Source organism: Spermophilus citellus (genome assembly GCF_964194105.1).
Source record: "Spermophilus citellus genome assembly, chromosome: 4".
Classification (NCBI taxonomy): domain Eukaryota; kingdom Metazoa; phylum Chordata; class Mammalia; order Rodentia; family Sciuridae; genus Spermophilus; species Spermophilus citellus.
Window position 1 is genome coordinate 33,746,911 of NC_138185.1, and position 21,727 is coordinate 33,768,637.

The following is a 21,727-nucleotide window of genomic DNA, read 5'->3' on the forward strand; positions in this document are numbered from 1 at the left end:
CAATATGTTGAGATGAATTGGTAGAGTGCATGTATTTGTAGGTTTGCTTTCCATTGTAGCTTAGCTAGGTTTCCCTCAGCAAGTTATTTAGCCCAAACCTTGGTCTATTAATATGTAAAATGTGACTTATAAGAACTACCTCTTCAGTTATTATATGTACAGTCATGTATTTAATGGTGGGGATCCATTATTTTGAGAAATGTGTCCTTAGAAATTTTGTTGTTGTGAGAACATCATAGGGTGTATTACACAAACCTAGACAGTATAGCTTAGTATATAGTTGGCCACATGATGCAGCCATTTGTTCCTAGGCTACAAACCAGTACAGCATGTTACTATAATGAATAGTATAGACAACTGTAACACAGGGCAAGTATTTTTTGGGTCTAGACACACCTAAACATTAGACAGGTACAGTAAAAATACTAAGGAATAAGACTTTTCCAGCTTCATTATAATCTTACAGGACCTACATAATATACAAGGTCCATTGCTGACCAGATTGTTAGGTGACACATGACTGTACCAGAGGAGAAAATCCATGGGGCTGTAGAGAGGGAAAAGGAAAAGAAAATTGGGGGGATTCTCATGAACATTGGAAGATAGTAGAGTAGAGTAAAGGGACCAGGGGAGCATGGAGGGAAGGGAAAGGGGAAATACTGGGGAATGATATCAGCCAAGTTTATATATAAATAAATAAATGGAGTTTATTGTAATTCATGGAGTTGCAGTAAATAGCAGTAGAGATGGTAAGGTAGTCTTCTTTCTTCAATTGACTTCATGGAATTTATACTGTTCCGCACAGACAGAATCCAAAGTACTTTCAGGGTGTATTCTTTTTTCTTTTTTTTTTTTAATTTTGTTTTATCTGTTCTTTTTAGATATACATGACAGTAGACAGTCTTTTGACATATTACACATACATGGAGTGTAACTTCCCATTCTTGGGGTTGTACACAATATCAGCTAAATCACACTATTATATTGTGTACATGTGTGAATACGTAAAAACAGATCCCAACATTATGTACAACTATAATGCACCAATAAAAAATATGGGAAAGAAAGAAAATCCATGGGAAGGTCATACCACAGTGACTAACCTAGAACAAATGTTAAGGATGGGTCCATTGTTATTCTATCAGGGATTTTTGTAAAAAACAAAAAAATGTATGCTGGTATTAGGAGGAAGTTTGGGTCACTAATGCCTTTGGTAGTTTTTCTCAGTTTCTTTAGGATTTATCATTGATTTATATCAGTTAATTGATAAGAACATTTTTATTATAATAAAGAGTTATAGGCTTTGGTAATGTTAATGTGATCCTGATGAATATTTTTCTTGCTGAAATGTTTGTCATTTTTAAAGGTTTTGTGGAAATTGTTTACTTTGTTTCTTTTTTCTTTCTCTCTCTCTCTCTCTCTCTCTCTCTCTCTCTCTCTCTCTGCTTATAAAAAGAAAAACCTTTATTAACTGGATAAAATGGGAAACTTGAATAGATTAGTAATAAAAAATAAAATTTAAACTTTTTATAAAGATTTTTTTCCACAAAATTCTAGGACAGCACTGTAGTCACCCTTATGTTTTAACATAGAGGTGATATCTTGCATAAATTACAATTTAAAATTAATAGTACTTTTGAAGAATAATTGTAATCATGTAGGAGCTATTACAGGAATATAAGAATACTATTTTAAAATATGTGAATAGATCAAATCAATAACTTAAAAAGTATGAAATTCAGAAATTCCTTTACTTTGTTTCTTGACTGTCCTTTATGGGCCTGAAGACTTTTTGAAGATTGTAAATAGTAGCTTCTTATCATTATATGAGTCTTTGCTATTGATGATAGGGATGGTAAATTAGTTCCTTTCAGACAAAAAATAGTAAGCATAAAATTACTGTACATCATCCACTATTACTAACTTAAGACAGGTGTGTTTATTCTATTCTTTTTCTAAGGCAGACGTTGATTGGAAAAATACCATACAGCTTTAAATAGGCAAAAAGGAGTTCAATTCTGAGAGACAGTGTACTTAAAAGATACTCATTTACCTACATTTCAAGCTAATAGATCCTTGAATATTTACATTTTCATAGTTCAGACCCAAAGTTTCACCCACCGTAGGCCTACATCAATGGTTCTCAAAGTATGGTCCCTGGACCACTAGCATTACTTTAGCTTATTAGAAGTGCAGACACTCAGATTCCATCCAAAATATAGCAAATGGAAGATGGAGAAAGGGCCCATCAACCTGCTTTAATAACAGCTCAGGAAATCTGATTCATCTGAAGATTTTAAAATGGCCATCTTGTGGAATACACCTCTCATTAATATTAATGGTGATAAAAAATAAATAAAACATAGACCCTCTGAGGGTTGAGTTCATCCTTCTGTGGTAAGTTACTTCAAGAGTCTTTTCCATCTGTAGTTCCCTTGGGAATGAAGGCTGAATTTGTATTTCAAAGGTTATACCTGAGCATAAGTTCTGACAATGTAAAGTACTTTGAGATCTTGGTTGAGTGGCTGCTTTGGTATGGGGAAAATATAGATTATTGCAGCTATGTGGGAAGTAGGAAGAAAAGTAGGTGGAATTGAAAATGGAGATTTGTGTATTTCTGGGTCAAATCCTGCCTTGCATGGCAAGAATGCCAAGTTCCAGCTGATCTTGGAATGTTAGAGGTGATTATGGAGGAAGCAGGCAGGGAGCCCAGATAAATGATCATTTAACAGAGGAACTGTGGCCTGAAGAGTGGGGTCATGAAAATATTGAACAAAGGAGCTCTGATTTGGAAGGAAGAGAAGGAATAAGCTAGAAATAGCAGTATCTGAAACAAATGAGGCAGCCCCATACAGTGTTCCAAGATCTAAATTTGAGCAGTTTTGCTGTGCTTACTTAAATATTTGGTTGTCTGGGATCCTAGCAATGAATTGCTAGGATTTTGATTAGAATCCTGTCAGAAGCTCTGGTAAGAAAAAGAACTGATCTGAAAATGACAAGTTACACCTATGGGTTCATTCCAGTTGATCTAGAAGTAGATATGTGTGCAGCCTGCCAGAGCTCTTATTTTGCCCACCTGTAGAAGAGTAAGTGATGAAACAGGACCAAAAATATTGCTGCAATTTATTGGAAATATTGCTGTGAACTGTTTTGCATGCAATATCATGGAAGAAGCCTAAAATAATCTTTAAATTACCCTTTCATTAGAATATCAGATTTGTTTCCAAATGTCTTTTTTTCTTGACATTTAAAAGTGATCTTGAAAATTAAAAACCCTAGCATAATTGTGCTGAATCCTAACAGAACAGTTCTCATAAAAGATATTTTTCAAACTGCATGTTAAGAATATCAGGATAAAACAGGATGGCAGTTCCTCGAATTATTAAACATAAAAGTTCCATAGGATCCAGCAGTTCCACTTTTGGATAGATACTGAGAATAACTGAAAGAGATATTTGCACACCTATGTTCTTAGCAGCATTGTTTACAATTGCCAAAAGGTGGAAACAGTGCAAATGTGCATTGACAGAGGAAGGGATAAATGAAACATGATGTACACATAAAATGGAATGTGCTTTCAATGTTCTTAATGCTATTGGACTGTGCGCTAAAGCTGATAAATTTTACATTAAATATGTTTTACCATAAAAAGTATATCAAGAGAAACTTTTATATTTTAATGCATCTGTTTTTACATATAATCAAATATCATAATAATGAACATCTTTATATGGAAGGCAGTTGTCCAGATGCTTTACCCCAAATAATCCTGTTTAAATTTCATGCTGTACTTTTTGGTAGGTAATTATTGTCTCTTATTTTTAGTTATGTAAATTGAGGTACCAAGAAAGGACAGGCAAAAATTTCAACCCAAGCAGATAGGCTGCAAAGCTGAGTTCTTAGAATAAAACTTAATAGACTGGGCATGGTGACTCACATCTGTACTCTCTGCTTCTTGGAAGGCTGAGACAGGATCATATGTTCAAGGTGAACTTGGGCAGGTCAGCAAGACCCTATCTCAAAATAAAAATTTTAAAAGCATTGGGAAGATGGCTCAGTGGTAGAGTATCTATCATGTGTAAAGCACTTGATGCCCAGTATTGAGAGAAACTTCATTAAAAAAACTTAATAAGTAGATAAAAAGCCATGAGTACTGCTTTACTAATCAGAAAAAAAAAAGAAAATCTCACATTCCAAGATTATCTCTCCAAGTCCCAATTTTCATTGCAAGTTCTTTTGATCACATAAAGGCTATGGCATACTATATAGTTATGATATTCATGAAAAATTGCAAAAACTGGCAATTTATATCTATTTAAAAAGTACAATTCCTGCAAAGGCCTGAGTATTTCAGCAGAAAAGACTGTATCTTGTGACACGCATTTTCTTGTGCAGATGGTATGTCTTTCTGAAAATTGCCAGAAGAAAAGAACACATATTTTAGAAATGTTTGATATTGTAATCACAATGCATGCAATTTTTGCTCTATAATATGCATGCATTAAATTCAGGAGACTATTTGTCTGTGATGTTTTAGCATGTGAAATTTAAATTTGCAGCAATTTTGTGTGTATCTTTCCAAATATGTAGAAGATGGCCTTATTTACTGTTACCTTGGAAACAGCAATGCCCAACTGCTACGCTTATTCTCTTTAGTACAATTAAAAATCATTTTATGGAGCAAATGTAATTTAAAATATTATCCTCAAGCATAGATTTTAATTAACTATATTCATATGAAATAGGTAATGATGGTTAGTGTTAAAATTATGTGGAAAACTAAATATAGCTTTTTAATAGAAAACATGTCAATGCCTTTAAAAACTTGTCTTAATCAATAAATGTATCACTGGACTTTTCCTTTATAAGTTATTTACAAATATTCTGATTATTGGTAAAGGATCTTGATTACAAGGTTAATAATTCTATGAAATTATAAAAATGCCATGCCTCATTTTTTTTTCAAAATTTTCTTAATAATTGGTGACCTTGAAGTATCTCTTATCAGTTAGTCTTTCTTCAGTAACTCCTGAATGGGACTTTCCATGGTAATGTATGTTGACATACATGTTTTTTTCTTATATTTTTAGGACTCCACTATTGTTACTCCAATTATTTTGAGGACTGACCCTCAGGGATTTTTCTTTTACTGGACAGATCAAAATAAGGTAAGAAATGAGATATGTCTTTCATAATTTTTCCCATTATTACTACTTTGCAAAATATCTATTTAATTGAATTATGTAAGTATATCCAGTTCACAGGTGCCTCTTAGGAATTTGTTTATAGATTCTGCTTTCAAAGAACAGTTGAGGTCAAATGTCTTAGGACTTTTCAAGAATACTGATTTGAATCATTAGATTTGTTAAAACCCCAAATAATTGGTAATTTTCAGGTTTGTTTATATTATTTATTAGGACAAGAATATGCAAATTATGAACTGGATTTGGTGTAGAACATAATTAGGCAGTGTTGCTGGTTGAAGTCCTTGCCCATAAAGAATGAAGAGAAATGATGAGAAAATCACTTTTGACCCAATGACCATAGCCTTGACTTTTCCTTTTCCTTTCTTCTCCCCCGTGTTGTTCATTAAGAATTCTTCCAGCATCAACAGGAATTTGGCCTTGATAATTTACTCATGTTAGAAAATCAAGGATAAGAGTCCTCTAACTTTTCCCTTCAGGTTTCAGAAGTCTTCCCAAATTAGCTTTTTGCCCACAATACCAGGAATTTAATATCTCATTTATTATGAAACCAATTGATGATCCATACTGAATTATTAAAAAGTAGAATGTCTGAAGATCATAAGATTTATTTGAGGCTTAACAGGCATTTAGATGAGAATATTCATAGAAAGTGGTTATTATTTCAAAAGTTATTGGCATAATTCTACCCTTGAACCTAAGAGGCACCAAATACAGAATATTTTCGTCCTCTGAGTACTGAGATTTGGAGAGATGGGTTAGAGTGCCTTTGAAGTGCTAAATACATTTTGAAACCAATAGAATAGGAATAGAATACCTTAGGCTATCTGGGAGACCTAGGATTACTGGAGAATAGCGTCCAAAATGTTAACTCTTTCAAATCTCCTCATTAGATCTCTGGTATCCAGAGTTCCTGGAATTATCCCTCTCACCTTCCACCTTTGGGGCAATGTCAGTTACATCTTTGAGCAGTGACTTGGAATGGCCCTGTGCATTGGCAATTGTGCAGGGCAGTGTGGGCCTTGGGGGAAAGGTTTTAGGGTACAGGAAAGTAATGTCTGGTCCCAGGGGCTAGTCCTGAATGGGCCCATTTACATATTACCCCAAAGGCAGATTTCAGCCTTGTGGTCCTAGAGTTATTTTCTAAATACTGTATGTGCATCCTGCAACCATCTGTGGCCACAGATGTGGGACTGAACCATAGACTATGCTCATGTCAAAAATTATGTCTGAGTAAGATTTCATATTTAATGTTCACGTTTATTACTGGGTATGTTAATCACTTTGGCTTAGACATTATGTTTGGTTTCCTGCTGTTATGTATAAAACAATGGCTTGAAAGAGTTTTTTTTTTTTCTCTTCCAAACGCTATTTTTAGAGCTGTTGGAGCTATATTCCTGAAAGATATATTTATAATGCCTAGAGCTTTTCTTAAGGTTGGGTATTTGTACAAGAGACCAAACTGTCAGTTTGATTTTTCAACTTGTAAATCAAGCTTCTATAAAAGCAAGAGAAGATAATTTGGGATTTTTAAATAATTCATGGAGACTCAGTTAAGCATCCCTTGAAGGCCAATCATAAATATTTCTTTGCTGAAGAGAAAGGGCTTAGGACCAAAGGTTCTTTGATGCACTTCTATTGTTCCATGAACCTGATATTTTGACCCATGCTTATTTTCAAATATGGGAAACTTTCTTTTAGTTTTTTTACACCAGCCTTTTTCTCTTGGTCCTAGTTATGTATTTGACCAATTGAAACAAGTAATGTGGGTAGCAATTCCTTTTATCTCTTTTCATGAATATTAATCTTATAGTTCTAGATAGAGATGGTACATTTCCCTTTTCCTTTTTAGATTCCAAATTCATTACTCAGTCATTTTTCAGTTCAGAGGTTTACTTTTTGGTCAATGATTATATATCTTAGAATCTAAAAAATGAGGAGATGTAAGAAAAACAAACTTAATATGCTTTCAAGTTTGTCATTTTCTTTCTGGCTTTATGCCTAGTCCCAGAACCAGGACAAGAGATACATTCACTCTTAGGATATGGACTGTTATAGGAATGTGTTCTAGCAAACGTAAATTAGAAGAAATGGTGCACACAACGGAACTTTGACACATCAAGCTTGTAGTCAGCATTTTTGCATAAAACCATCTGATGGTTCTTGGTGGAATTGTTCAATCATGATGTGACTTAGAGGAGTATTTTCATTATGATATATATATTTTTTCTGGCAAGTATTCTTAAGAATCTATTTCATGTTATTATAGTGATCCTATCTCAGAAAAAAAAAATATGATGCTTTTGTTTGGCCTTTGATGTTGCACACTCGTTTTCCATTGGTTGGGGACCTTTCATTGCTATTTATTATAATATGCCTCTTTTGACTTCCTCTTTTGACCTTTTTTTGTAACATATTCCCTCTGTGGTTCATGATGCTTATACCAGAGCATTTTGATTAGCAATCACCTAAGCCTGCGTGCTTACAAGTGATTTGAGTGTCTTTAAGAAGTTCTTGCTAAAGAGTGTTATTAAAGAGAGCTTTCTTTTTCTAGCTTTGGAAAAAAAAAAAACTGCCATTTGTACTGTCAACTCCTGTCCTTCTCTGCTTATGGCTACATTGTACCTCTTACCTGAGCTCCCCCCATTCTAAGCTTTTGGCTTTTCCTCCATAGACAGTGACATGTTGCCTTCCCTAGCCCTTCCTTTGATGCGTCATCCTCGAAATGATAGGTGCCAAAGAAGACAGCACAGATGAAAGATTTCAGAATTAAAAACCAGAGCTGGCAAGTCATTTTTAGGTAACTGAAATGGGTTTCAGTGAAACAGTGACAGGATTTGGGGGGTTGGTGGAAACAGATAAATATGAAAATCATTTTTAGGAAGAAATGTTCATACTTTTTAACCAGCTCTGGACTTATTTTGACAATTCTTCCTGTTTATGGTTGGTTCTGTAAAATCTTATTGAATAAAATTAGCAAATGCAGCCTTCTGAATATAACTATTTTGAGCACAGTGGTTTTTCTAGTGTAAATGTAGATTTATGTGAAGAGGATAAGTTTATTTCTAAGTCATGGGTGAGAAGGGGCTCCTGTCTAGCTGGAGTAGTGAAGTGCTGAATTAGGATATGACTTTTTTTTTGTTTTGGATATATGCCATATGGGTACCAGTAACCATATCAGGAAGTGTCAGCCATGAGAAGTATGTGATCAACAAGATTCTGCAGCAGAGTTTTGAAGGAAAGACTGAAGCAGAAAAGAGGGTCAATGTGAAAGAGCTAACACCTTTCTGTAGGCCAAGGAAGGTACTAAACCTTCTCCTTGCAACTCGATGCCCTGCTTGTACGCCAAGGTTGGTGTAAAAATAAAACAAGTTGCTACTAGTTCAGATCAGAAGTTCACTGTAGTTTGGTAAATGCTTCCTTGTATCCATAAAACAGGAGCTCAGGGGAAGGGAGGAGAAATTCATAATAAATTTTAAAATGAAAAACACACATTTTCAATGAAGGATTCTTACTACTTTCTTTGTTATAGATTTTTAATTTTGCAGATAATATAAAGATATCTTTTTGTTCTTGTTGTTTGGAGAGAAAGTATAAAGCAGTCTAAATATTCTCAAGCCACACCATGGTGAACCCCAATCCTAGTCCTTTTTCTGAAGTCTACTGGTAATGACTTCTTGGTTTCTTCCTGGGTTTCATTATTTAATTTTTTTTTAACTTTTATTTTATCTTTTTTTTTTGGGGGGGGGAACTGGGGATTGAACCCAGAGTTCTCTACCACTGAGCTACATCCCTAGCCCTTTTATTTTATTTTTTATTTTGAGACAAGTTGCTGAGGCTTGTGATCCTCCTACCTCAGCTTCCAGAATTGCTAGGATTATAGCCATGCACCACCATGCTTGTTTGGGTCTCCTTTTAATGAATCTGTGCAAGCATAAGTATGGAAATGTTTCATTCTGTTTTGTTTATATTCACTTTTTTTAAATAAATATTTTTTAGTTGTTGATGGACCTTTATTTTATTTGCTTACTTACACGTGGTGCTGGGAATCGAATGCAGTGCCTCACACATACGAGGCAAGTGCTCTACCGCTGAGCTACAACTCCAGCCCCTGCATTCACTTTTTTTAAAAATATGTATTTTTTAGTTGTAGTTGAACACAATACCTTTATTTTATTTACTTATTTTTATGTGGTGCTGAAGATCGAATGCAGGGCCTCACGCGTGCTAAGCCTAAGCAAGCCCTCTACTGCTGAGCCACAACCCCAGCTCCTGCTTTCACTTTTAATCCAACTTTCATCCTGTTATTTTTACTATTCCACAACTTGCTTTTTACTTCTCAGTATTTCTTATAGAAATTTTCATATGTGTATTTGCCTCATTCTTTTACATTACTCTATTGTATCCTAAAGAATAGATTGCTAACTTTTATTTACTAATAAAAATGGTGGACCTTTGATGTTTATTTCTAATATGGAGCCATAGAAAGCAATAGTATAATAGAGAGTGATAGCCTTGTCTACATCTTTCTGAGTATATGGTCCAGGGGATCCCTAAGGGAGATGCTTAGAAGTGCAATTGCTGATTGAAGTCTATACATATCCAAAATTCTAGCTATTGGCTGTGCTGTGCATTGTATAACCCCCCTGTCTTAATATGAGAGAAACAGTTTTCTTAAATCTCACTAGTACTGCTAGGAAACATTCTGAATTTTGCCAATCTGATACAACAATTATATCTCTTTGTTTTAATCTGCTACAGCCCCATTTGCTAGTCAACAATGTATATTTTCTTGCATGTTTTGGCTGGCTGTTTCTGTTCCTTCTTACATAGATTGCCTGCTTATACCTTCTGTCCTTGTGATGGTAGTTCTCTTTGCATTCTAAGTGTTAATTCTGTAACTGTTGTAAATGTTGCAAACTTCTTCCTGTCTGTGGCTTGTCTTGAATTTCTTAACTTCAGATTCATGCATGACAAAAGATGGCTCAGAGCCTTAAACCTAATGCAGTCATATTTTAGTGTTCCTTTCCTGTTTTTCTACTCATCATACGTGTCACTGTCCTCATTATTAGTCTAGGTTTGTCTGGTTTAGTTTTCTGTGGTGCTAGGGATCCAATCACTGAGCTACATTCCCAGCCCTTAATCTTGGTTTTTAATCTATGTGTAATATATTTTGGTGGGAGGTAGAGTTCTCTAATTTCTTCAGATTATTAATTCTGTGGGTTGGTGCTTCCTATACTTTTCAGTTGTGGCCAGCTGCGATAGCCACCCATAGCATGTCCCACACATTCTTTTCTTTTTACTACTCGAGATCCAACCCCAGGGCTCTCTGCTGCGGAGTTCCTTTTCTTGTTTTATCTCAAGACAGGGTCTCACTAAGTGTCTAAGTCTGGTCTGTAATTTGCAATCCTACTGCCTCAGCCTTCTGAGTTGATGGGATTACAAGCATGACCACCATGCCCAGCTAGCACCCCCTTTCTTGTGGCTTTCTTCCTGGCTTAGAGTGTGAAGCGTGGGGGAGGTGAGGTCTGCAGTGGCAAGATCCATCTGAGTCAGTGTTCCCACGTGGTTCCTAGTGTGGGCACCTCCACCACTCGGTTTGATGGCCTTAGAGTCTTTCATGCATTTCAGTGCCTGCAGACTTCTGCATTGTCATTTTCTACTTCATTCCTATTTATCTCCTGCCTTTTATACTTTCTGGTTCAACGAGTGCAAACATTATTGTTTACCCATGATCCTAGATTAAAGACATAAATTTATACCTGTGTATTTAGTCATTTCTAGGGACACAGGACAGGAGGGATTGGCTCTACCATCTGCTCCATCTGCCTGTCCTGTTCTGCTTTATGATTTTGCCTGAGACACCATTTGGGATTCTTGTACAGAGCTATGATTAAGTTTCTAAAAACAGCAACTATAGATCACTTTCTCTTAACCTTAAATTCCTATACAGAGTTCAAAAACAAGTTTAAAAGTTAAATATTTACCTAAGCCACAGTGACATTTCTTAGCATGAGTCCAGAGTTCAAAAAATATTTTGTACGATGTGTCAGATGTGTCATGAACCTCTACAAGAAGAGCTAGTGATTTCCTATTAAAAAAATACTCTGGCCTCCATTAAGAACTACTGAGCACACATTTTATGAATGGTCATTTAGCAGAGGAGCTTCCTCTTTAGGATCCCCTTGTCTACTATATTCCGGAAACATCAGTTTTTGTCTTTCTTGTGTGAGACAAATGGAATAGGGGACTCTAGGGTTGACTGAGAGCTTGAAGGCATAATGATGTAGTTATAAACGAAGAAGATGAAGTTTATTTATTTTTATTTGTTAGCTATTCCCAAAGGCTGAAACAGTAACTGAAATTACCTTGGAAAGCTGCAAAATTCATGTGAAGATTGCTTTGTGAGGGCTGCAATTGTTCTTTGGCCTGGAGCACCTGTCTTTGCTGATTACCCAGCAGCATCAATGGATGAAGTCCTTTCCTTCACCTTCCCTGCATTTCCTTTGCTATTATTAGCAGTATCAATAACTAGAAGAGGCACAGTATCATGTCTGTGCCCTCGACCTTACTGCTGCACAGGACACTAGCTGGATACCAGTGGCCAGCGGCTCCTGTATTCTTTTGCTCTTTTGGCCACTAGAGCTCACTTTGCCTTCTATGTAGCTGCTCAGAACTTTCTGGCAATTAACACTCGAACAGACCAAGAGGTGGTGCAACTCAGAAGTGTGTGTTTTATGGCATTGCACAGAGCATGCCTGTGGAGTGAAGCCCGTTACCCCTAATGGTAACTGGCTTGATGAATTACCCTGTATGTTATCCTTCCCTTCCTGTATCACTTCCTCACTACTAACGTGTCTGAAAACCACCTCCAAAATAAACTTCTTTTACTAGAATCCTTGTGCAGGAACTTCTTAATGTGGATACATAATGCCTAACAACTTAATACAGATATTTCCTGATTAGGGATGTAAGGGAATTCCTTGGGTAAAAAGCACTGGAACATATTAGGTGAATACTTTGTCCAAAGCCAGGACTGGTTTTCCTAAAACAGTTTTAATTTGGAAAGCCTGAATCTGGTCACGAAAACAAGCTTTGAAGTTGTTGTAGCAGATGTGGGTTTGGGTTCTGGGTTTGCTGTCTACTTAATGAGTCATCTTCGGCAAATCTCCTGGACACTCTAAGCCTCAGTTTCTGCATCTGTAAGACAGGTATTGCTGTCTTAGAGTTGTTGTGAAGGTTGAATATAAAACATGAAGTGCCTAGCATCATGCACACTACCTTCTAAACTCTCCTTCCTCTCTGCTGGCTTTTGTATAACAAATAATTAGTCTCCAACTAAACAGTTGTCCATAATTAATTCTTAAGGACCACAAATGTACTGTTTTGAAAACCAACTGATTGTTTATTTATGTATACATTTCTATTGCTTTTTTTTTTCTTCTTCTTCAAGGCAACACTGACCTGTTTTCTGTTTAGACTCTTGTGGTCTTTTGATCCACAGCACTGAAGCTTAGATCTGTTTGGGCAAACAAGATGTTTATTTATGTATTTCATAATGTTTTGGGAACAGAGCCAGGGAAGGCAAAAGAAGGGATTTATTGCTTAAAAGACTTTTCCTCTGAGAATAATTTGCTAATAAATTCTCCATCATAGGTGAAAGTTTCTTAGACCATGGGGAACTTGAAACATCTTAAGGAACAAGCTTTAAGATGTTTAAAGAATTTTGATAGAAGAAAATGATATTATTCACAAGAATTAAATGCCACCATGGTTGTCTGTGCCTTCTTTTCATAAGATAACTGTTTCAGTATTATTACAGTTATTATTATAACAGTATTATTACATTGGCATCAGGTAGCTCTTTCTCATTCACACTGATTAGATCCTTAAAAATTAAACATTTAGTGATTTTGAGCATAGTTTAAACAGATGTGGGTCAGATTGCTAGGAGAAAGTCTCTATTCCTCAGTTAGTAATTTTTGATACAAAAAATGGTATGAAACATTGAATTGGAAGAATAGGGAATTCATCTATGCATTGTTTAGAAGTTTTGTTTCTTGCCACAGGGAAAATCCATTGTCCTTTATAGTGAACAGAATTACCAGATAAGTGGGAGTGACATGAAGTTTTTCTCTCTTGTTGGAATTACAGATGTTGTAGATAGAGTATGCTAATTTAGTTGCTCTTGGGTTTATTTTCTTGCCAATTCAAGATTGTTTGATCCTCCTGATAGGGTCATATGGAGCTCTTTCTATGTTGAATCAGAAGATAAACCTCTTTTTGCCTTTTGGTAAAACAAAGTTTAGATCAATAGTTGAGTTATGTAAGCTTCCCCCCCCCACACACACACAAAGACTCAAATAATATACTTCATTATTTCATTCTAGTTTTTGTATTTTATCATTGTTAATTTTATTTAAATGATTTAAAAAGGCAAAAAGGCAAACCCTGATTTAAGTAAATTATTGGGAAGTCAGTTCTTACGTATAAGTAAGTTTCTCAAATCCAGGGAGGATTTGACATTTGCTAGTTCAGTTTGCACATACTTTTTCACTATTATTATTGTCATTGTCATTATCATTAGTACCAATAATAGCAAACACAGATATTGTTTTCTGCATGCCAAGCATCATTAATACATATTTGTTCAGTGTATATACATTTTTGGGGTATATATATCTAAATAGTATAGAAATTTGGTATGTAGAGTATATATTTATAGTGTATATGCAATCTATATATGCTATATGTATACTTTTATAGTGCACATCTATTCATAAACATATAGTGTGTATAATAATATACATAAATATTATTTATGAACACAATATACTATAATATACATAACTATCCTGTAATGCATACATACTATTAAATCATTTTCATAAGCCTCCGAATGACAACACTATAATTATAAAGTGAATAAGTTGAAGTGCACACAGAGGTCATATTCTGACCCTAAGTCCTGTTGTTGGTTAGTGGCAGAGTCAGGAGCAGAATCAAAGCAGGTAGCCTGACTGTATGGCCTGGCTCTTACTTAAAAATCTGATTATTGTGTAATTTTGTTTACCTGTAGGATTTTTTTCCCCTTAAATTTGTTCAAAAAAAAGCAAGAAACCTCAGTAGGCATAATACATTTGCCTGGATGAGGCAAACTGTGTGCAGAAGGGGTTCTCATTAATTCAGTAAACTTCCTGAGCGGATGTGCACACTCTGCCTTTCCTGTCCAGGGTATAGCCTATTTTCCTGCTGAAGTAATCCTCCATATGAGTACTCACAGGCTCTGCTAGATTCTGAATTATTTGACAATGATTACATAATATTCCCTATATTGTACATAATAAGGCAGGAAATTACTAGAATTTTTTTAGAATGTTTCTCAATATCCAAGAGTGAATCAAAATAGATTTTTCGGTTATATTCAGTTCATTAAAATTCATTTGCTTTCCCATTCCCTGAATGCTCCAGGTATTAGCCATTTGTTCTGTCTTTACTAAACATGTCCTCAGCATTAATGTCCTGTTTGTGAACCTTTATGTTTTATTTTTCTAGATTCTATTAGATCAAGGCACTGTTTAAATTCCATAATTAATTAATTGAATTAGCTACATGTTTGAATAAGGGAATATGGAATTAATAATAACCTTAAAGGTCTAAGGATGTAGTTCAATGGTAGAGCACATACTTTTGGCATGCTTGAGGTCCTTATTTCAGTCCCTAGCACATGTGTGAGCGCGCACACACACACACCCCCCCACACACATACACTACTTACAAAATTATTTCATTTTATATCTTAACTTTTATTTATGAATACAAAGCCAGATGTTATCTTAAATCGCCACATCATGTCATTTCTTATCAGTTTGTAGAAACCCTTCCCTTATTGACCCAGGTACCCAACGAGGGAGAATGATAATTTGCAGGTGTGATAGGAAGCTTGTTCTTTAGTAACCTCTACATCATGCATTTGATAAAAGTGAAAGCACATTTCTTTCATTACAGTGTTTGGTTTTCACTATGTCTTTTGTATGGAGTGTGGATTTTGATGAGAATGATTTCACATGAGATTTCTCCCTGCTTTTGTGCCCAAACTCCCTCCTTTCTTAGGGACTCTGTCTGTAAACCATGTTGCATCATGACAATCCATGCACCTGTGTGAATGAATGCTTCACTGAAAAGTTTTATGGGGCAGAACTAGTTGCTATACTGAGAAGCTAATGACTGTGCTGCTATACATAATGGATTCTATTTTTAGATGAACATTTGTTCCTCTTGCATGGCTTCATTATGCAAGAGGACTGCAGTTCCAGGGCTATATTATGAATATTGAGGTATTAGAATCCAGAGTAGATGTGACCTTAGATAGGTTGTGACTTTTGCATTAATTTGAGTCATGACGTAGTTTATAACTAGACAGAAAAAAAAATTAAAACAAAGCACCAAAACAATTTTTGGTGTTTGTAGGTTGAATTCTTCCAGCAGCTGACGCCCCAAGCTCAAGTGACTTATTCAGGAGATGACCTCAGGAAACATGGAAAGGGCAGTGGGGAAGTGAGAGAGTCAAGGGAAGGCAGTCAGTGCAGGATGAGTTATCAGGTGAGTAGACAAAGGAAGCTCCATCCTGCTGACAATCTTGGTAGACAGTGCAGGGAGTTCCATCAGTTCTCTTTAGTCAGTGACTAAAGGCAGCTCTCTCAGGAGTATTGCTTCAGCTCTTCTGCCAGCTTCTCTTGGTGGCTCAGAGGGTTCCAGGCAAGTGAGGCCCAGGTTCTGAGAAAACCCTCAGACATAGTTGCAGTTGGAAGCTATCAGTTTGCATGTGTGAGAACACATGGCACCACCAGTGCTGGCTACTCCGGGGGCTTTAATTTTCAATGAACCAGATTTCGTACATCTATACCCAGGGTGCAAACTAGAGGCTGGACCTGTTCATAAACAGATCTTGCTTAGTTTGCATAATACCTTAAACACATAAACATGAGTTTTCGGCATTTAAAAACCTGGTGATTTAATTTGTAAATCGAGATTTCAAAAACAAAACAAACAAACAAAAACCCCAAACAAACAGAAAAAATGATGTCCTTAGTTCAGTCCCTAGCATATGTGTGAGCGCATGTGTGCGCACACACACACACATACACTACTCACAAAATTATTTCATTTTATATCTTAACTTTTATTTCTGAATACAAAGCCAGATGTTATTTTAAGTCGCCACATCATGTCATTTCTTATCAGTTTAAGAAATGCCTTAGCAGAAGGCATGCCAACCCACAGCATCATACTCACCATGGCCACATTTAATTGGAGTAGAGCAGCAGCTGCCTGCTTTAGACAGAGTTTGGTACCAAATCTACCACATTCCTCACCAAGCTACCCTACCTAATTTATATGACCAACTTAGATGCTTGGGGGTAAATTTAAGGCTTCTGTGATAATATTCTGTACTGGAAGCTTCAGTAAACTAATGATTACAAAGCTTCATGTGAAATGTAGTTAATTCTGTCACAGTGTACCTATTGGAGTACTATGGCAGAAGGAACTGAATTTTGTAGTGGAAAAAAAATGGTTGAAGGTTTGAGTATCCAGGTCCTGTTCTTAAGTGACATAAGCAATTGATGCTCCAAGCCCTCTTCTTCTCTGTGAAATATGGATCTGAAGTATAGGAGCCCTGAGGTCCCTCTCCACTGTAAAAGGCTATTATTCCAAAGTGACTTTCACGTGCAGTTGTACTAAGGCAAGATTTATAAATATAACTCCTTTCAAAAGAATTCAAGTTGAATTGGACCATTAATCTAAGGGAAATAAGAATAGTGGGCTCTGGGATACCAAGCAGAGTGCCTTCATTTAGTGGAACAAAGGGGATTAATTTCAACCCTAGCCCAAGGAAGTGAGTATTGTCTGGTATAGCCAACCAAAGTGGCTACCCCTTCCCTCAGCATAGAGCTGTGCTGTCTGTACCATATCATGAAGACATGTGGCTTTTTACATGTTCACTTTGATTAAGATAAAATACAATTAAAAACTCAGTTTCTTACTCATACTAGTCATGTTTTCAGTGCTTTAAAGCCATCTATGGACAGTTATAGTTATACACTTCCATCATGGTGGAAAATTCTGCATAGTTTGGATTGGGAATAACTCTTCAGAGTCAGTGCAGTTTCCTTGCACTAAAAAGTTTTCTTGAACTGATGGAGAAAGAACCATTCTGTCTTTTGTGGGATTCTGGTCTACAAGTATGTGATATCTGGACCTGCTTTTGTTATTTTGTTATTTTGTTTTGTGGAAGAATATGCTGGTGTAGCTCAGACACTACTTTGGGAGCAGAAGAGGGAAGCTAACCCTGCAGAAGACATACCAGTTGCCTTAGTCTGTTTTGTGTTTCTGTGGCAAGATACCTGAGGCTGGGTACTATATAAATTAAAGGGATTTATTTGACCTTCAACAATTCTGGTGGCTGGTGGATCCAAGAATTGTGGCACCAGTGTCCTGGTGGGGAACACACCTGGTTGCATTGCAACATGATTATTAAACTGACAGCATGCAGAAGAGGCCAAGTGCATGGGGTATCCTTATATTATAAAAGTTTTCATGAAAACTCACCCCCTCCTGCTAGAATTATACCAATCCCTTCTGAGGTTGATGCCATTAGTATATCAATTAATTTGCCTTAGGCCCCTCCTCTTAAAGGTCTAATTACTTCCACATTGCAACACTAGAGTCCCAGCTTCTAGCATATGAAATTTTGGGGGACACATGCCAACCATATTTAAATCAGAGCACGAGTGACGAACCCAGTAGTTGGTTACATCATGTGAGATGCCAGATTTTCCATTTTAATTCCATAAGCTAATCAATCCCTTCATTTTCTAAGCCAGTTTAAGATGAGCTGTTTGTCAATTTAAAGATTGCAAACTGATATGCTGGACATTCATTTATTTGAAGGAAGACAGGGACTCATATATGAAGGATTCAGCTACATCTGCCCCATGAACATGAAAGACAAATAAAAGAGGGGATAATATTTATGAACAATTTATATACTCAGTGACTACAATTTCTTGCCTCAGACATTGCTGTCTTATATATTTTTTCTAATTTGAGCTTTAGCTATCCATGATAATTTTATCAACTTCTAATTACCACAAGGGAAGGCTATTTCTTGAAAATCATGGAGAAAATTGCACAAATAATATAAGGCTTTGGCAATTTTGTATATGAACCAAATATTCTGTCTAGATTGTACCAGGAAGATTTGTAGGGAAGGAAAGTAGAATTTATTGGTAAACTGTTGTGTTGCAGACCTTGTGCCAGTGTGCTCAATGTGAAATATTTTATTGATGCATCATTTGGTTGTTTTTTTTCCATTTTGCATCAAGGAAAATGAGGCTATGGGTAGGTAGGGTAATTCTTTCCCTGGAAGGCTCTTTTGAACCCTGACAGTGTAGAATGAAGTGCTGTTGTCTGTGTCTAGGAATACCTCTGGCTTTCTTTTACTAAGGTAGACATTAACTCATTGTGTTTATTTTGTCAAACTGCTTTTACTTGCGCAATAGAGGATGGAGTCCTTAAATACAGGAACATTACCCAATTCATTTTGCATTTCTGGTATGCTGCTAGTATACAGTAGTTGCTCAATCAATGTTTGTCAAATGAATTTGAAAGGCTGTGCAGCTTGTCTAAAGCTAGGGTTCACTAAGTGGTAGAAAGCTTGATCTGTCCAAAGCCAGTGGTCTCTCTTACCATTGATCATTTGTTAAAACCTCCCTGATAAATCTCCACTGCCCCACTCTTGGCAATTTGTGTGAACTTCTACTTCCTGTAGAAGAGGGAAAGCACTGTAGGGCATCCCCACCTACTTCCTGCTATCTGTCCCAGAGGCACAGCAACTGCTTAGTCCCTTGTTTGCAACTGTATTTTTTTTCCCCAGCCCATTTCTACCTCTTTGGTCCTGGACCCTAGTTTTTCTGTTATTTTACACTAGCATTTATTTCTTTTCCTATTATTTGTGTTAACAGTATTTCCTATAGCCAGATGTGTACCATCAATATTTAACATGACGTGCCACTTGTATATTAAATAGAAACCCTACACTCTCTCTGGACCCTTATGCTTGCTTTCCTTTTTATCGTCTTCATTCTCAGCAAACTTCTGGAAAGACTTGCTTATGTTCTCCTTTTCACCTGCTCCTCAATTCATATCAACCTGGATTCTGTTCCTGTCCCTTCTCCAAACTCCTTTTCCTAAACCCACCAGTGACTTTCACATTTTGAAACATATTGACCCTTTTTAGCTCTCTTGGTGCTTGACCTTGCATCAGGATTTTATATATTCTCATTTCTTGACTTATATTCCGGTTTCACATTATCATCCAGTATCCTGTCCCTGACATAATTGAAACCAAGCATTTCCATGATTGGTACCCTGCCTTTCCTACCTTCATGCCTGACCTGGTCCTGCTGCTGTACTAGGTACTACCTTCCTCTGAGTTGTCCAGTTCTGGACCCTGGAAGTCTTCCTTAACATCTTCTCTACCCTCCATCAATCTCTTGGGCCCTTCCTTTCATGCTATGATCACACAAACTACATTAGTCCTCTTCTGTTTCCCCAGATGTGGTACATTCTTTTCTGCTTGAAGTCTTCACATTAATTTCCCTCTGCTTGGAATATACATACTGTATTTCCTGCTAAATTACCCCCTTCATTGCTTAGCTATAATTTTTGCAGTTGTAATCAATTATTTTTACATATTTTTATAACATCTAGCTCCCCTGTTAAGACTGTTAATGAGAGTGGAGTCCAATATTGTTCTGGTCAGTGTTTAAGAAGTGATTTTCCTATGAGGGTAAATGATTTGTGGCATTAGCTGATTTCCATGGTGTAAATACCCCTGCTGTGTCTGATTTCATGATACCTGTTCTTTGTGACTGAGCATGGACTTGGGTCAAGAAGGTACAGTTGGCTCTCGTGAGCTTGTACACGCACTCCAGTGCATCAAGGGGACAGATGCACATTTCCTCTTCACTACTGTACTCTCACAATTTGCTTGGCGTATTGCAACTTCTCTGTCACTGTTCATTAGAGGGATAAATGTATTTTTTTTTCTGCTTAGCAATGTGGCCAAAAATTGGTAATGTTTCAGATAAAAATGACATAAAATCTGTCAGCAGAGAATTGGACTAGGCTTTAGAATTTAGTACATCCAATCCCTTCATTTTCTCTGTTAGCATTGAGGGTCAAGAAGTGGAGCCTACCACAATCAGCCAGTTTACTCATAAGAGTTCAAATTAAAATGTACATCCCTTAAGTTCCAACCAAGACTCCACTGTGGCACATTGTCATTAAAAACAAAAACAAAAACAAAAACCTCCAAAAAGTAATTTCTCTTATACTAATGATTTAGTTCAGGAGCTATTATTAGTGATGAAGTTGGTTATTTCTTATCTGTTAAGACAGATTTTGATTTTATCTTTTCCCTCTTAATTTCCCAATGCAGTTATTTATAGAATGAAGATAATCCATCAACTTTTGGTATGTAGTCCTAATACAACAGCTATGTATTCAGATCACCTTTTTTTTTTTTTTTTTTTTTTTTTTTTTTTTTTATACTGGGGATTGAACTCGGCAGCACTGGACCACTGAACCATAACCCCAGCCCCATTTTGTATTTTTATCTAGAGTCAGGGTCTTACTGAGTTGCTTAGAGCCTCACTAAGTTGCTGAGGCTGGCTTTGAACTGGAGATCCTCTTGTCTCAACCTCTCCAGCTGCTGGGATTACAGGTGTGCACCACCGCACCTAGCTCAGATTGTTTTTCCATGGGTTGATGATCTGGCATAGACTCTGGTGGATCATTTTCTGCTCTCAGCTCCCCTGGCTTCGGCAATTCTGTGTGGCATAGACATGTGGTTCTGCTGATCACACTTCGGTCTCAAGTCTGAGGCTTCAGTAGCAGGGCTGGCTGATTGGCTTGTACCTGGTCCATGTGGTCTCTTCTGCTCCAAAAGGCTAGGCCAGCTTGTTCTTGTGGGATACTGGCAGAGTTACAAGGGAGTAGAAGCAGAAAGGCCCAAGAAACAGAATTGCCATACTGATGTCTCTGCCATATATTATATGCCAAATGAAATCATGCATCAAGTAAGGACATAGACCTCTCCTATAAATGACAAGCCCTGCAGAGTTACATTGCAAATAGTCTGGATCTTCAAAGGGGAATCATTTATAGCTAGTTTTACAATCAAATGCACAAAACAATTTTTTTTTCTCTAAAATTAATAGAAGATTCTCTCTCTGCTAGTGGAGTGTTTCCTGGAGCAAAACTGATTAACAGCTTCCTCATCTTTCAGAAATATTGAGGCAATGTGACACCCCATCCAGGAAATTGTGCTAATTGTATATACCAACATTAGAGTGCTTGAACTTCTCTGAGGTAGGGTGTTTCTCTATACCTTGGATTTAGATGTTCTCAATTGATGTTCTGAAAGGAAAAAGTACCTTTGAGGTCATGGGGAGGTAAAT

At 36.6% G+C, this 21,727-nt stretch overlaps 1 protein-coding gene across 6 annotated transcripts in view; it reads left to right on the forward strand.

Moving 5' to 3' along the window:
• Positions 1 to 21,727, forward strand: part of PLCB1 (phospholipase C beta 1) — a 718,158-nt gene that overhangs the window by 15,598 nt on the left and 680,833 nt on the right. For all 6 annotated transcript variants that reach the window (XM_081292670.1, XM_081292671.1, XM_081292672.1 and 3 more), the window contains exon 2: positions 5,091 to 5,168. In XM_081292670.1, coding sequence (XP_081148796.1) covers positions 5,091 to 5,168 — 78 coding nt within the window. The remainder of the gene's footprint in view (positions 1 to 5,090; positions 5,169 to 21,727) is intronic.